We start from the raw sequence: 14153 nt of genomic DNA on the forward strand, positions 1-14153 counted from the left end.
GTCACCATTTATGCCTCTAAATTATTTTCTTCATTTTAATTATGCATCATGCAACCAGAGAACCCGATTAGTCCTTTTCATATGTTAAAAGTACAGTGCTTGGAAAGGCAATTTTGTAATCAGCCAAAGAGATGTCATTATGCAGTAATCATATGATTAGTAATTTTATAATTTACATATTTAACGGAGGGTGAAGATGTAGCAGAGACAAAAAAGGAAAACATTTTAATGCTGCTTCTTCCAAGTTCACACCTGGCTATTCATTTGCCATTCCTGCCTAATGGGTTCCCATTCTATAAAAGTCCTTTTAATGATCTTATACATCAGTTTTATGACCTCTAAGAAACATACATCACAATTAGACAAAATGTAAATTCACACATGTCCCAATTTACCAACTGTTGCTTTACCCTCAACTCCCTTTGCATCACAGCGTGCAAAGTCTTCCAGAAAAATGGACTCAGAGCTGGGGGGCTGGAACCTCCACCTGATGGGGTCACTCTCAGAGGAGCACAGAGCACTGGGCCCATGCTATCCCAAATCGACATCAGCTTCAAGGAACATGACTGCAGGTACAGTGCTGACTTCAGACTTTTCAAAGGTCCAAAGCCACCCCAAGTTCCCTCCCTCTCTCCAAAACTCCCATCCCATCACGGTCACACCCACATTCACCGCCCACCCCCCTACAGGCACTGCCATTTGGATAAGCAGCAAAGCCAAGTACAAGCATTTCTTTGCTCGAACATCAAGACCAGACTCACCCTTTGCCTTCAACTATGGCTTCTTTAAGATGAATATACGAAGCAGGAAATATACCCTTTGGGGGAGGAAAAAAAAAAAACAGTAGTTTTTATTATCAACATGAATACCAACTGAAAATCAAACAACTATCCTGAAAGGGTGGAGGCAGGCATGGCTGGATAACGCGAATTCTGCGAGTCTCATGGTAAATCTCACATACAACACAGCGAGGCAAACAGGAGGCATAAACTCAGTCTGCCTGTGTTTCACTGAGGCTGCAGGTGTCTCAGAAGAAAAGAGAAGCGAACTGTCTGCAGGGAAAAAATTCCACAGGCCTTTCCTGTGTCTTCTCCGTAGGTCGCTCCTCGCGTCCACCGCTGCCCTCAACGCGGGCAGATCCAAAGCCAAGCGATGCCTAAAAACAATCTCCGATGATGGTCTCTGACAGTTCCTTCCTTCAAAAAGCTAACGCTGCCATCAAAAGTTGCTTTCCACCATCGGTCATCACGTACGCATGCAGGCCTGCTTACCTGACCCACGGATTTCCCAGCAACCTTCAAACAGAGAAAATACAGAAAGTGGACGAATTTCGCCCGATCCACACGACCGCTAGACACGGGTTTCTGTTAACACAGCGCCCTGCATCCGCAAAGTACGGCACGCGCCTAGCAGGACGGTGCGTGAGGGGAAGTTGTTCGGGAAGTTCAGTGTTAAGCGCGCAGTCGGTGAAATGCCAGGAGCTTTACCAAGACTTCGGCCGCACTTCTGAGCAAGCGAAACAGCTCCCTCACTGGTGTGAGGCAGAAATGAGCACCCGAAAGGGAGCAACGGGGCTGGAGGCGCTGGGGCGCGGGCAGCACAGCACAGCTAGTCAGGGTTCCTGCACTAGATCTAGCCCGCGCAGCAGCAATCCACTCAGCGGCACTGGCGGTTTCCAGGCACCTGCCGTGTGAGCAGGATCGTGTTTCCCTGGCATCTGGCCCGCAAGGATTTACACGGGAGAACCAGAAACCACAACTACTAATCGTGTTTGGGAGGGGCATGGGTACCACTGATTTGCGTTCCTCCTGCCTGTTAGGAAAGGCCCCGAATTGCACAAAAAGAAGAATTATCACAGGGAGGGGAGCAGTCGGGCAGAAAGACAGTGGCCGAGCGACGAAGAGGACTGGAGGGCCCCTCCCCCAGGCCCCAGCCATTCAGGACACCCCCAAATCCCAGGATGCCTCCAAGAGCACACATGATGTCAGCATGTGCCGTCGGATGGAGGGAGAAAAATAACAAGGCAGCCTCGCCCGTGTCCACAGGCAATGATAGCCCTCAGTCTCCGTAAACCTGGTCTCAGGCACCACGGAGCCCCGGAAGGAGCAGTAGAAGGTACAGAGGGGACACACGCAGAGGCTTGAAATGAGCAAACTGCGCAGCAGGGGTCGTTCTAAACCAGCCCAAAGGATCTACACCTGTGTAAACAACTATACAAAGGATGCTTCCAGAACACTTAGGAGTCAGGATTGCTAGGGGCCACGTCCCTTCTCTGCACTGCCGGGAGGGACCCACTACGAAATCCTATTATCTTTCAACTGCCTCATCTTCCAGTGAGCATTTTAGATGGAAAACTAAATACAGCCCTGCCCAGCTCTACTGTAGCAATGAGCTGTAAAGGTCGGGGCACCCCAAAGAAGGGCAGGAAGGACAGCAGTTCAGGAAGGCACTGGGGGATGGGAAGCACTGGCGAAGGTCGTACCAAACACCAAATAAGCATCAAAGGAAAGGGAACAGCTTGCCTGGGGCCTGCCCAGCACATGGCAGAGGGAACTTCACCCCTGTTGTGTGGCTGTGGAGGGAGACGGTGGCCCATGATCCCAAGAACCCCAACTCTGTATAACAAAGTCCTCGGCTGTGGCTTTCTCACATGAAACTAGAGTTTCATCTGTAGGAATATTCTCTGGATTGTAGGAGGGCGGTCAAGTTTCCCTGGGAAACCTATCCCACCATCCACCTGCTTCAAACCCGCCATGTTCAAACGTCAAGGCACCAGGTCACTGGGTGTGTGAGACACCCAGCCCCGTCTGAGTCTGGCAGGACGGGGTAGGAGGTCCCCACTCCTGTCTGCAGACTGGCCTCACCAACAGTACTATCTACGCCAGAGGAGGACAGCCCTGCTGTCCTCAACCCGGGCCCTTCCCGAGTCACAGCCACTAAGGACGAACAGCTCCCCACTGTCCAGCATGGCCTGTCTGCAGGGTCTCTAGGGGAAGCAGAGCAGGAATTTCCCTGCTCGGGCCGCTGGACTTGGAAAGCCTTAGTTACGGGCTCAGGACCGCTGGAGGAGCCCAGCCCAGTTAGGAGATAATGAGAGGCAAAGTTAAGAAACAGAAGTGAAATGAGCCATCTGCCAAGCGTAAGTAGATGTTAACGTGGGCAGGGCCTAATCATAGCTTAGAATGGACGGGATTTCAAACTCGGAATAAAACAGAAGGGCCGTAATTAGGTTTTGTGAAGCTAAGAATGGAAAAGCCACAAGAGAACTGCGTGCGGGGGCATCCACCACCAGGATCGGGGTGTGATGGCCCGTCTTCGCTTCAGAAGCTCACACTGCCACGCGAGCAGCAGACTGCCCTGGGACACAGAAGCTCTCTCTGGCGAGCGCCTGATGCAGTTTAAGAAGAGTTACATGCAAGAGGCAAGCAAGCATGCGTGAGCTTTGCATGTCTGTTGTCATCACGGATAACGTAAGACTGACAATTATAAGTGTTTTTTTCTTTCTGAAGTCATTACACCCAGATCATTCTCGTACACCTTCCTGTGCTTCAACAGGGTGCAACATTCCACCCAGAAGAGAGGATTCCGCCCTTCGTGACAGGAGGTCAGCACTGCACCTCAGCCCAGCGATTCCGTCACAGAAATGAAGCCAGCGTTTCTATAAGTGCGTGTTGTTCCAAAGGCAAACAATTCAGGGTAGCCCGCATTTCAGCCTACACATTTTTTCAGCTCAGAGCAAGAGATATAGAAGGAAAACTTGTGGACACAAAAGGGGTAGGATTGATTTCCTCTCACCGGGTGATGTATGACGGGACATGCACTGGGTTTCAGAAAGACGACTTACCTTCTTAGACTTTTTTCTCAAGGTGTAACCTCTGTACCACCCTAAACAAACAAAAGTTGAAATAGTTAGAACAAGGAGACATCCTAGGACCCTGACGATACCCTCCCATCATACGGGATTCGTTACTTTGCAGAAGCAGGGAAATCAGTCTGCCACAAGAACCCAATAATCCCAACACCGTGGAAATATACTGGAAGGTTCCCGAGGGCGCGTCTCAAAGTCGCCAGGCTGGTGACCTTCCCGAACACACCGCCAGCTCTTTTCATCTTCATCTGCCACTCGAGACCTCGAGGCTATCACTTTGGGGTTAAGCAGCACAGCCCCATGAGGAAAAATCGTCCCTTTGACCACTCATCCCTGAGCAGGCTCCTTGGGTATACACCTCCCCATTGCTTCCTCTCCCTGATTTGGACAAGGGTCACAGCCAAGTGCACAAACCAGCATCCTCAGATCAAGAACTGCCCATAACAGAGACCCTATTGAGCGTTAACTTCCTCCATCCGGAGACACTGTGCCCTGAAGCAGTCGTGATCTCACCACGTACGTCTGGGGCAAAGACTCAGCCCCCAACAGGAAGCGCCAGGCCCGGGAACAAGGGCCCACCCAGCCCCTGGGGTTTGGCCTTGACTCCAGTTCCCACGGAAGCCAAAAACGGGCACACTAGGACTGTCAGCACAGGGTACAAACAGAAGAGCCCTTTCGACGGCATCACAGCCCTGACCACACCCTTGGCACCTCTGCTCAAGCCGAGGGTGGAAATGGTCCCTGCGGATGCCTCGGTGTCCACAGCCAGTCTCCAGCCTCCCAACAGCCCCACTTCGCACGACGTCCGTGGGTGTCTGCTCACCCCAAAGGCTCTGAAGTCACTCTGGCCATGTTGCTCAGGGAAAGTAAATCCAAACTCAAATTCCAACTCTGCCCCACTGGGGCAAAAGGACCCGGTCAGAGAATCACGGGAGCCCGCAGAGAGTTATCCCGTAAGTTTCCAGACAAAAACCAAATAATGGGCTCTTACACAGTATCAGAAATCAAAGCTCAGAAACTAGTGATGTCTGAGCGAGCTCAGAATATTGCCACAATGACGGCACCCTCTTACCCAACAGCAAGCATATTACCAACCAGAGGCAAGGAAGAAGATCACAGACCAGAAAGTGATGGGGTGGAAATGAGCAAAGTCCTCAAGGGATTAACAACAGATGCTTTCTAAGCACTCGCAACCAGAGATGGACATTCCCAAGATCCTTGCAAAGGATTTGCTAAGACCTAGTGGTGACCGCTTTGCTTTCTCGACAAAGGGACTCACCAGATGGACTGGGGACACAGCAGACGCAAAGTGTCCAGATTTCCGCCGCACACGTGCGGGACTGTCTCCAGAAAGCCGTACTGTCTACCTCACTGGTCAGTGCGTGGTGGTCCAGAACCTGTGCCCGTCGAGGGCAGCGTTCACACACAGTGAAATGGAAAAAGAGGGGCAGTCGATGCAGTCAGCAGCCTGCGTCTAGAACCGAAGAAAGGCTCTACTGGTTCAACTTTAAGGATGGGCCTCCACCCTTTCATTGTAGCCTTCATATTTTCATTATTAACACGCCCTTTCTTTTTCTGAAACTGACAAGGGTAAATGCCCCAGAACCTGTAAGGAAAATACTACAAAATGACAGGAAAAACACAGAAACTAAGCAGAACAGAGCAGCGCTTAACCACGGTGTATAGAAGTCCAAGGACTTACCCCTGAGCAAAGAGAGGCTCAAACTTCATAATAATCAGACACAATTTTACTGCCCAAACTTTAGGGGTAAAAATTGTTATGCTGCACGATATGGGCAGCCCTGGGCACCGTGGGGAAGAGTACAGCCTACAGGAACCGAAGGGGAGCAACCTTCTCTACCTCTCCAAAGCATCTGTCCCCACGGCCTGCAACCGACAACCACCACCTGGGAAGGCGTCCCTGGGAAAGACACGTGCACACCCGCGCTTGCACACCCGCAGGACAGATGCAGGACACCCAGGCAGCGTGATGTGGGGTGGTGTCAGTGGAGGGGATCTGAGTGCCCAGAGCTGGGAAGGCTGTCGGTAAAACATGGGGAGCGCACACACAGCAATGGGAGCTGTGAACTAAACAGAACGCTAAAAATAAACAGGTGTGCGTCTTAAAATGTAGCGCTGGGTAAAAAAGTAAAGAACAGAACGAGAGCTATGCTCACATTTACATACACGAAAAGTACATGCATGCCAAACAGGACAAGAACAGGAACATCCACTTCAGACACGGTGAAAGGGTTTTCCACGGGAAGAGGGGAAGAAAGGGGTCAGCCATGGGGATAAAATGTAGGGAGTCTTGTCTTTTTTTAACGTTGAAACAATAGCTGGTAATAGTTTCTTAAATGCCTTCCTAAGCAAAATGAAAACCTATCATCTTCCTCCCCAGATGATTTGCATACATTATTCCTTCAACCAACGGAGCCCACACACTACGTATGTGCCAGAGACCACACTAGACAGCGCAAAATACAGAAAGAGAGGAGACCGAATTTCTGACGTGCGTGAGCTCGCAAATCGGAAGACCTCCTACGGGAAGCAGGGGCCACACCATGTTGCAGGACAGAGACTGTAGCTCGAAGGAGAGAAGCTATCCCTGCAAAGTCTTTTTTCAAGGAAGGGAGGAGATATAAGAGAATCAGGAGCAGGAGGTCCAGGGCCAGTAGTAGTGACGGAACGGGCTGATAAACTTCTCCCAGGCAGAGCTCACGAGTGGTCTCCTCTCCGTGGAGTCAACCAACCTGCTTCAAACAAGAGACACCCACCTAAGAGACAGGCAAATATGGGCAAGACACAGCCCCTAATCTCAGGGAGCACACAGTCCAGCACAGGAAAATGGCAGCCGAGCCAGCGAGTACCACACAGTGTCCCCAGCAGAACAACAGGAGGAGCACACTCACTCAAGTCCAGGGGTGGTGCCGAGACGGGACGGTACCAGGCAGAGCAAAGGAGGTGGGAGGCAGACAGGAGGGAGCTTTTGCCCAGGCAGGACGGGCTCGGGTTGAGTCTTCAAGGACGCCCCATGGCCAGTCAGATGGAGGAGGGAGAAGGGGTGCTGGGCAGAGCAGCATGCGGAAAGGTGCCTTCACTGTGCCCTGAGAAGCCATCAGCACCAAGGACAGAACATGCATGCGGAAGAAGCTGGAGCTTCTTCAAGGGTGGGCAGGTGAGAACCACCGTCACCAAGGTTCTGGGATCGGCCCAGTGTCTAAGTAGCTGCCCGAAGATGGACAGGACATTCACTTATGTCAGGTGTATGGTGACCTGCCCCGAGTGCTGCACAAGAGAGTCAAAACCCAGATGTGACCAAATCGCGTCTGCATGGTCGGCATCCACGTGCACAACGGGCATTCTGCAGAAAGCACCAACCGGCGTCCCGCTGCATGGGGGCACAGTCAGCCCTGCGGCCAAAATCTCAGCGCACAAAATAATCCTCCCCGGGAAGATGGTAACCACAGCTACGGCGCTCGGCCACGGGGCCAGGGCCAGGCGGCCGGTCGCCTGGGACAACTTGCAAAGGATGTCTGCTGAGTGGAGGCTGGGCTGGACAGCTCAGTGGTCTTCTACGAGACGAGAGCCTTAGCAACGTGACTGCCTTCTCCAGTCTGCCACGGGTTAAACTGTGTCCCTCAAAATAGATGCTGAAGTCCTAACTCTATCCATAAATGTGACCTTATCTGGAAATAAGGTCTTTGCAAATGATCGAGTTAAAATGATCTCATTATACCGGGCCCTGGCGTCCTTATCCAAAGGAGAAGCAGACAGAGACACACACAAGACGCTGCCGTGTGAAGACGAAGCAGAAACCAGAGTGTTGCGTCCACAGTCTAAGAACACCAAAGACTATCGGCAAACCACAGAAGCCGGGGAGATGCACGGAACAGCTTCTCCCTCACGGCCCTCAGAGGAACCAGCACAGCCCACATCCTGATCTCGGACTACCAGCCTCCAGCCCTGGGAGAGAACACACCTCTGCTGTCTGTTTAAGCCACCCGGTGTGTGGTACTTGGCTATAAAGGCCCCAGGAAACTCCCGCTGTCTCACAAGGCCTTCGACGGACACATGCCGATGGCCCAAAAAGGAGCTCATGTGTATTTGGGGAGAAAATATATTACTACCCCTGTAAAAATTTGAATATGTTCAGTCCCAGGATAGCGGTTTAAACAAAAGAATAATTTCCTAATCTTTGTACACAGCCTGCAACCTCCCTGGAGTACAGCATCCAGCCCCCAAGAGCCACATGGAAATGAGCAGGTGGCAGGACCGCTCACCGGAGAATCAATTAATAAACACGGGACCGTGGCTCACCTCTCCAGTCTGGTTGAGCCTGGGCACTGCTTAAAGGCAGAGGCGTGCCTTCAATGAACCCTCCAAGTTCCTTCCACCTGCACAGTGACCTGTAAACTGCTTTTTCTTTGCTCTAAGCTCCAGGCCCTCATGACCTCAAGAGAAAGAAATTAACCGCAACTTAAAGTAAATTTGTTCTTTGAACCTTACTATAAAGAGTGATCATCTAGAATGTATATTCTCTGCAGAAATCCAAGTCATATCCTGAAAAGGATCACACGGAAAAAGAAAATTAAATTTGACAAACAGAAATACATTTTCTTAGAGGAAATGTAGGAGGGGAGAGGAGGAAAGAAAAAAAAAAAAATGCCGAACTCAAACACGATCCGTGAAACTTACATAGAACAAATGGGAAGAGCAGAAAAACAATTATGCCATTTTTATTTGATGAACAAAGACACCAAGTTTCCCAAAGCCAAAAGTACTTCCCCAGAAGCATTTCTCTGATCAGATTCTGATTGAAACCAAAACGACAGTTGTCACGGGAAAGGAATTTGTTTTGTGTGAAAGGGTCTTTACAAAGATTGGAGCATTTTAATCAGAATCTGGAAGACTGACTAGCCCAGAAACTGAATGCTCACTGAAGGATCCTTTACCACGATGCCTGCTAGCCAATTTTTTTTTTTTTAAGTCAAATGTACAGCAAGGATCGCTGGCTCGTCATAGACCCCACTGTTTGAAGAGTCCATTCTTCTTATGAAGCAAAGAACAAGAGGTAGCAGTCTCTGCGTGCCCAGACTGACCGGAAATTGCTATCTCTTTAGGAATGACGTCATCGCCCAGAGTTTATTAACCAGGATTTCAACTTCAACTGAGCGGGGTCAAACATAAAAAAGATGTAAGAGCACTTTTGCCTTCAGATCAGTGAAGTGTCTGAGATGAGAGGTTTGATCCCTAACCTCTACTTAATTTCTCCCTGCTTCCTCTCCAACATGGCAATAGATACCGAGAGCAGATACGGCAATCCAACTGTCAGCTATAAAAGCTGAAAACAAGCAGAAGGCACCCATCACAACTACTCATTCACTTAAGGACAGGGTCTGTTTTCACAGTTACATCTGCTTCCAGGCAGACGACACTAAAGCTGATTTTTTCTTTCCCCTACCAGGACGATTTTAGGGTTAAAGACGCAAAGGGACTAGAATTCTAAGCCCACGTGAGTCACAAGGGCAAACCAGGGACATGGCCTCGGGGGTATTCCTAGTGGCCTGGGAGGAACACTGCAGCAAGCCAGAGCCTGCCTGGCGCACAGAGGCTCACGTCTGCTTCGCTCTTGTGCAAAGTGATTTCCTGAACGGAGTGTGAAGCCCAGTTCACCGATTACGACCGGGTGACTTCAATCTCCTCTCTTACCCCCACCTCCTACTGGAAGGGTTTAGCTAAACCCAATCTAAAAGCAATTTTTCTATTGAAATGATCGATTTTAATCAGTTCTTTTCATTCATCTGCTCTACAGGAGTCGCCCCTTCAAGCAGGAAATAAAGCCACCAATGCTAAAACACAATTTTACAAAAACATCCAGATCTGAGGAGTTTCAGACGTCCAGGCCATCGTTGCTCCCCTTCTGTGTGACAGTAACCTCAGAACAAGGCGGGGGGGGGGCTCCTAATGATATGCATGACCCTAAAGACAAAAACCAACTGTGTGTGGGGCGCCTGGGTGGCTCAGTAGGTTGAGCCTCCGACCTCGGCTCAGGTCATGATCTCGCGGTCTGTGAGTTCAAGCCCCGCATCCGGCTCTGTGCTGACAGCTCAGAGCTTGGAGCCTGCTTCAGATTCTGTGTGTTCCTCTCTCTCTGCACCTCCCCTGCTCGCACTCTGTCTCTCTCTCTCCTCAAAATAAATAAACATTAAAAAAAAAAAAAAACTGTGTGAAAAATCAAAGACATTTAAGAACCACTGTCACAAAAGTACATTTACAGGATTTCTAATCTATTGGGTAATGATTGCTTCACTGGACCATGTCCCACAGAGCTGTGACAAACTCCAATCACCTCTAAGAAAACAGGGTCAAAGAAAAAAAAACAAAAACAATCTTGGTTCCTTTGAGGATGTTGTTAACAAATCTAAATGAGAACAGAAGAAGTCTTACCAGATACATCAAATACATCAAAACAATCACTTAAACGCTAAAATATCTTAAATATTTCTTTCCATTATTTCTTCAAGTGGTCAGTTATTCATAGTCAAGATTTATATACATTTGCAAAAAAAGGAACCAAAGGGTTCTGTTGTTTTTAATGAAAACAGCTATTTCCCCAGAAAACTTTAGAGTCTAAAATTCAGAATTTTTAGTTTGGGGTTCATTGTAATAAAGTATCATTTAAATAACAAATAGCCTCATGACTACCCTCACCTGAAATGGCATCCATCATGCAAGAAAAGCGATCGTATGAGAAAGACTCGTGTTGACACGTATTTTGGAAACACTGAAAAAGCGTGCTAATTGCCCAAAACAGTAAGAGAAAAGACACCAGAAGCATACGCACCTTCATATGTTTCTAAGATGTGCACAGTGTCTCCTATTTGTAGAGAAAGTTCATCCGCTCCCCTGGCATCGTAGTTATAAAAAGCTGTGAAGAAAAAGGGATAAGAAGGTATCAGCAGAGGTAGAAGGGACTTTGCTGCCTTGTTCCTGCTTGTTTTTCATGTTGAAACGCATCCAGTCCGTGCCTGGATCATCCTCCCGGACAGCCTCAAAAGTAGCCTTTTCTTTCAACAGACAAATATAAAGAGTCGTCAAGTAGAAGAAACCCGTAACCCCACGCAACCGTAAGTGATTTTTCTGAGTGTGGTCCTACAAATCTCTAGTGATCAACGCAGCGTGGCAGTGGCACAAAAACAGACACACAGACCAACAGAACACGGTAGACAGCCCAGAAATACACCCACACTAACACGGTCAAGAAGGAGGATGTGAAATCTGCCGTTTGACCACTTCTGACCACGTCTGACACAAGGGCGACGGTGACGTCCGCGATGCCGCACAATCATCACCACCAGCAACATCCACAACCTCTCCGTCGCTCCAAACACAAACTCCATACCCGGTAAGCGGAACCTCCGCGCTCCCCCTCCCCCGAGCCCCTGAGAACCTGTGGTCCTTCTCCATCCCTCAGAAGCGTGACTACTCCACCTGCCTCATCTACACGGAATCAACCAGGGGCGCCTGGGTGCCTCAGTCGGTTGAGCGTCTGACTTCAGCGCCACTCATGATCTCACGGTTTGTGGGTTCGAGCCCCACACCAGGCTCTGCGCTCTCAGCACAGAGCTCGCTTCTGATCCTCTGTCTCCGTCTCTCTCTGCCCCTCCCTCGCTCGCACTCTCTTTCTCGCTCAAAAATAAATAACTTTAAAAATAAATAAATAAATAAATAAATAAATAAATAAAATCAAACAATACTGTCCTTTTCCTTTTTTTTTAATTTTTTTTTTCAACGTTTATTTATTTTTGGGACAGAGAGAGACAGAGCATGAACGGGGGAGGGGCAGAGAGAGAGGGAGACACAGAATCGGAAACGGGCTCCGGGCTCCGAGCCATCAGCCCAGAGCCCGACGCGGGGCTCGAACTCCCGGACCGCGAGATCGTGACCTGGCTGAAGTCGGACGCTTAACCGACTGCGCCACCCAGGCGCCCCCCATGTATCAGAACTTTATTCCCTTTTATGGCTGAATGTTTGCAAGAGGAAGAATATTTTAATTATCATTTTAATTATCACTTGACGTACTGTCTATATTTCCACTAATAGATATTTTAATTAAATAATTATTTCCTAACTATGAATAAATTACACATGGACTGAATATTCTTTAGAAACCAAACTGATTTTTTGTTTAATGTTTATTTTTGAGAGACAGAGAGAGAGAGACAGAGAGAGACAGAGCACTAGCGGGGGAGGCGCAGAGAGAGAGGGAGACACAGAATCCAAATCAGGCTCTGGGCTCCGAGCTGTCAGCACAGAGCCCGATGTGGGGCTCGAATCCACCAGCCAAGAGATCATGACTCGAGCTGAAGTCAGACGCCCAACCGACTGAGCCACCCAGGTGTCCCGCTAAACTGATTTTTTTAATTATTATATAACCAATGTTGATATTGAGCCAAAAAGTTATGTTACAATTAAACGGGCAAAAATATGTTCAACATTAAGAAGAAATTCTTAAAAGTAGTGAAACCGTTGTTCATCTGGACATTCAACAAATCTCTGAAACCATTATTCATCTGGACATTCAGCAGTTCCTGTTTCTCTTAGAGAAGCACCTAAAAAAGTCATACCATTAAATTCAGACCACAATTTTGCTCCAGCATGATGAGGTGAAGGTAACTATCACGGTGGAAAAAGGCTATTAGAAAGTGTTAAAGACACAAAAAGTACAAGTAGCCCACTCTCCAAAAAAAAAAAAAAAAAGGAAGAAGAAGAAAGAAAGAAAACATATGGAAAGAAGTACAAAGTACCCAGATTTCAAACTATACTACAAAACTGTAAAATCAAAACAGGATGGTTTTGGCACAAAACAGACAAATAGATCAGTAGAACAGAATAGGTAGCCCCAAAATACACCCATGCTTATACGGTCAATTAAGCAACAACAAAGGAAGCAACAATTTACAACAGGGAAAAGACAGTTTGTTCAACAAATGGCGTTGGGAGAACCTGACAGCTACGTGCAAAAGAATGAAACTGGACTACTTTCTTACACGTCACACAAAAATAAACTCAAGATGGATTAAGGACCTACATGTGAAATCTGAAACCATATATCTCCTAGAAGAAAACACAGGCAGTAATTTCTCTGACATCATCCACTGAAATACTTTTCTAGATATGTTTCCTCAGGCAGAGACACAAAAGCGAAAATAAACTATTGAGACTGTAGCAAAATGAAAAGCTTTTGCATAGAGAAGGAAACCATCAACAAAACAAAAGGACAAACTACTGAATAGAAGATATTTGCAAATGATACATCTGATGAGAGGGTAGTATCCAAAATACACAATGAACGTATACAACTCAACACCAACACAAAACAATCCAATTAAAAAATAGGCTGGGCTTTAACAAATGGTGTTGGGAAAACTGGACAGCGACATGCAGAATGAAACTGGACCACTTTCTTATACCATACACACAAAAAAATTCAAAATGGATGAAAAAACCTAAATGAGACAGGAAACCATCAAAATCCTAAAGGAGAACACAGGCAGCAACCTCTCTGACCTCAGCCACAGCAACTTCTTACTAGACACGTCACCGGAGGCAAGGGAAACAAAAGCAAACATGAACTATCGGGACTTCATCAAGATAAAAGGCTTTTGCACAGCAAAGGAAACAATCAACAAAACTAAAAGGCAGCCTACAGAATGGGAGAAGATATTTGCAAAGGACATTATCTGATAAAGGGTTAGTATCCAAAATACATAAAGAACTTACCAAACTCAATACCCAAAAAACAAATAACCCAGTGAAGAAATGGGCAAAAGACATAAGCGGGCATTTTTCCAAAGAAGATTATCCAGATGGCTAACAGATACATGAAAAAATGTGTAACGTCAGTCATCATCAGGGAAATACAAGTCAAAACCACAATGAGATACCACCTCACACCTATCAGACTGACTAAAAGCAATGACACAAGAAACAACAGGTGCTGGCGATGATGCAGAGAAAGGGGAACCCTCATGCACTATTGGTGGGAATGCAAACTGGTGCAGCCACTCTGGAGAACAGTATGGAGCTTCCTCAAAAAACTAAAAAGTGAACTACCCTACGATCCAGCAATTGCACTAGTAGGTATTTACCCAAAGGATACAAAAATACAGATTCAAAGGGGTACATGCTCCCCAATATTTATAGCAGTATTATCAACAATAGCCAAATTACAGAGAGAGCCCAAATGTCCATCAGCTGATAAATGGATAAAGATGTGGCG

The 14153-nt window shown here is 47.6% G+C and overlaps 1 protein-coding gene across 4 annotated transcripts in view; it reads right to left on the bottom strand.

Moving 5' to 3' along the window:
* Positions 1-14153, bottom strand: part of DOCK1 (dedicator of cytokinesis 1) — a 528429-nt gene that overhangs the window by 453574 nt on the left and 60702 nt on the right. For all 4 annotated transcript variants that reach the window (XM_030333989.2, XM_030333990.1, XM_030333988.1 and 1 more), the window contains exons 2-4: positions 10716-10799; positions 3845-3885; positions 762-817 (exon numbers count right to left, since the gene is read on the bottom strand). In XM_030333989.2, coding sequence (XP_030189849.1) covers positions 762-817; positions 3845-3885; positions 10716-10799 — 181 coding nt within the window. The remainder of the gene's footprint in view (positions 1-761; positions 818-3844; positions 3886-10715; positions 10800-14153) is intronic.

Source organism: Lynx canadensis, chromosome D2 (assembly GCF_007474595.2).
Source record: "Lynx canadensis isolate LIC74 chromosome D2, mLynCan4.pri.v2, whole genome shotgun sequence".
In the NCBI taxonomy this organism is placed as follows: domain Eukaryota; kingdom Metazoa; phylum Chordata; class Mammalia; order Carnivora; family Felidae; genus Lynx; species Lynx canadensis.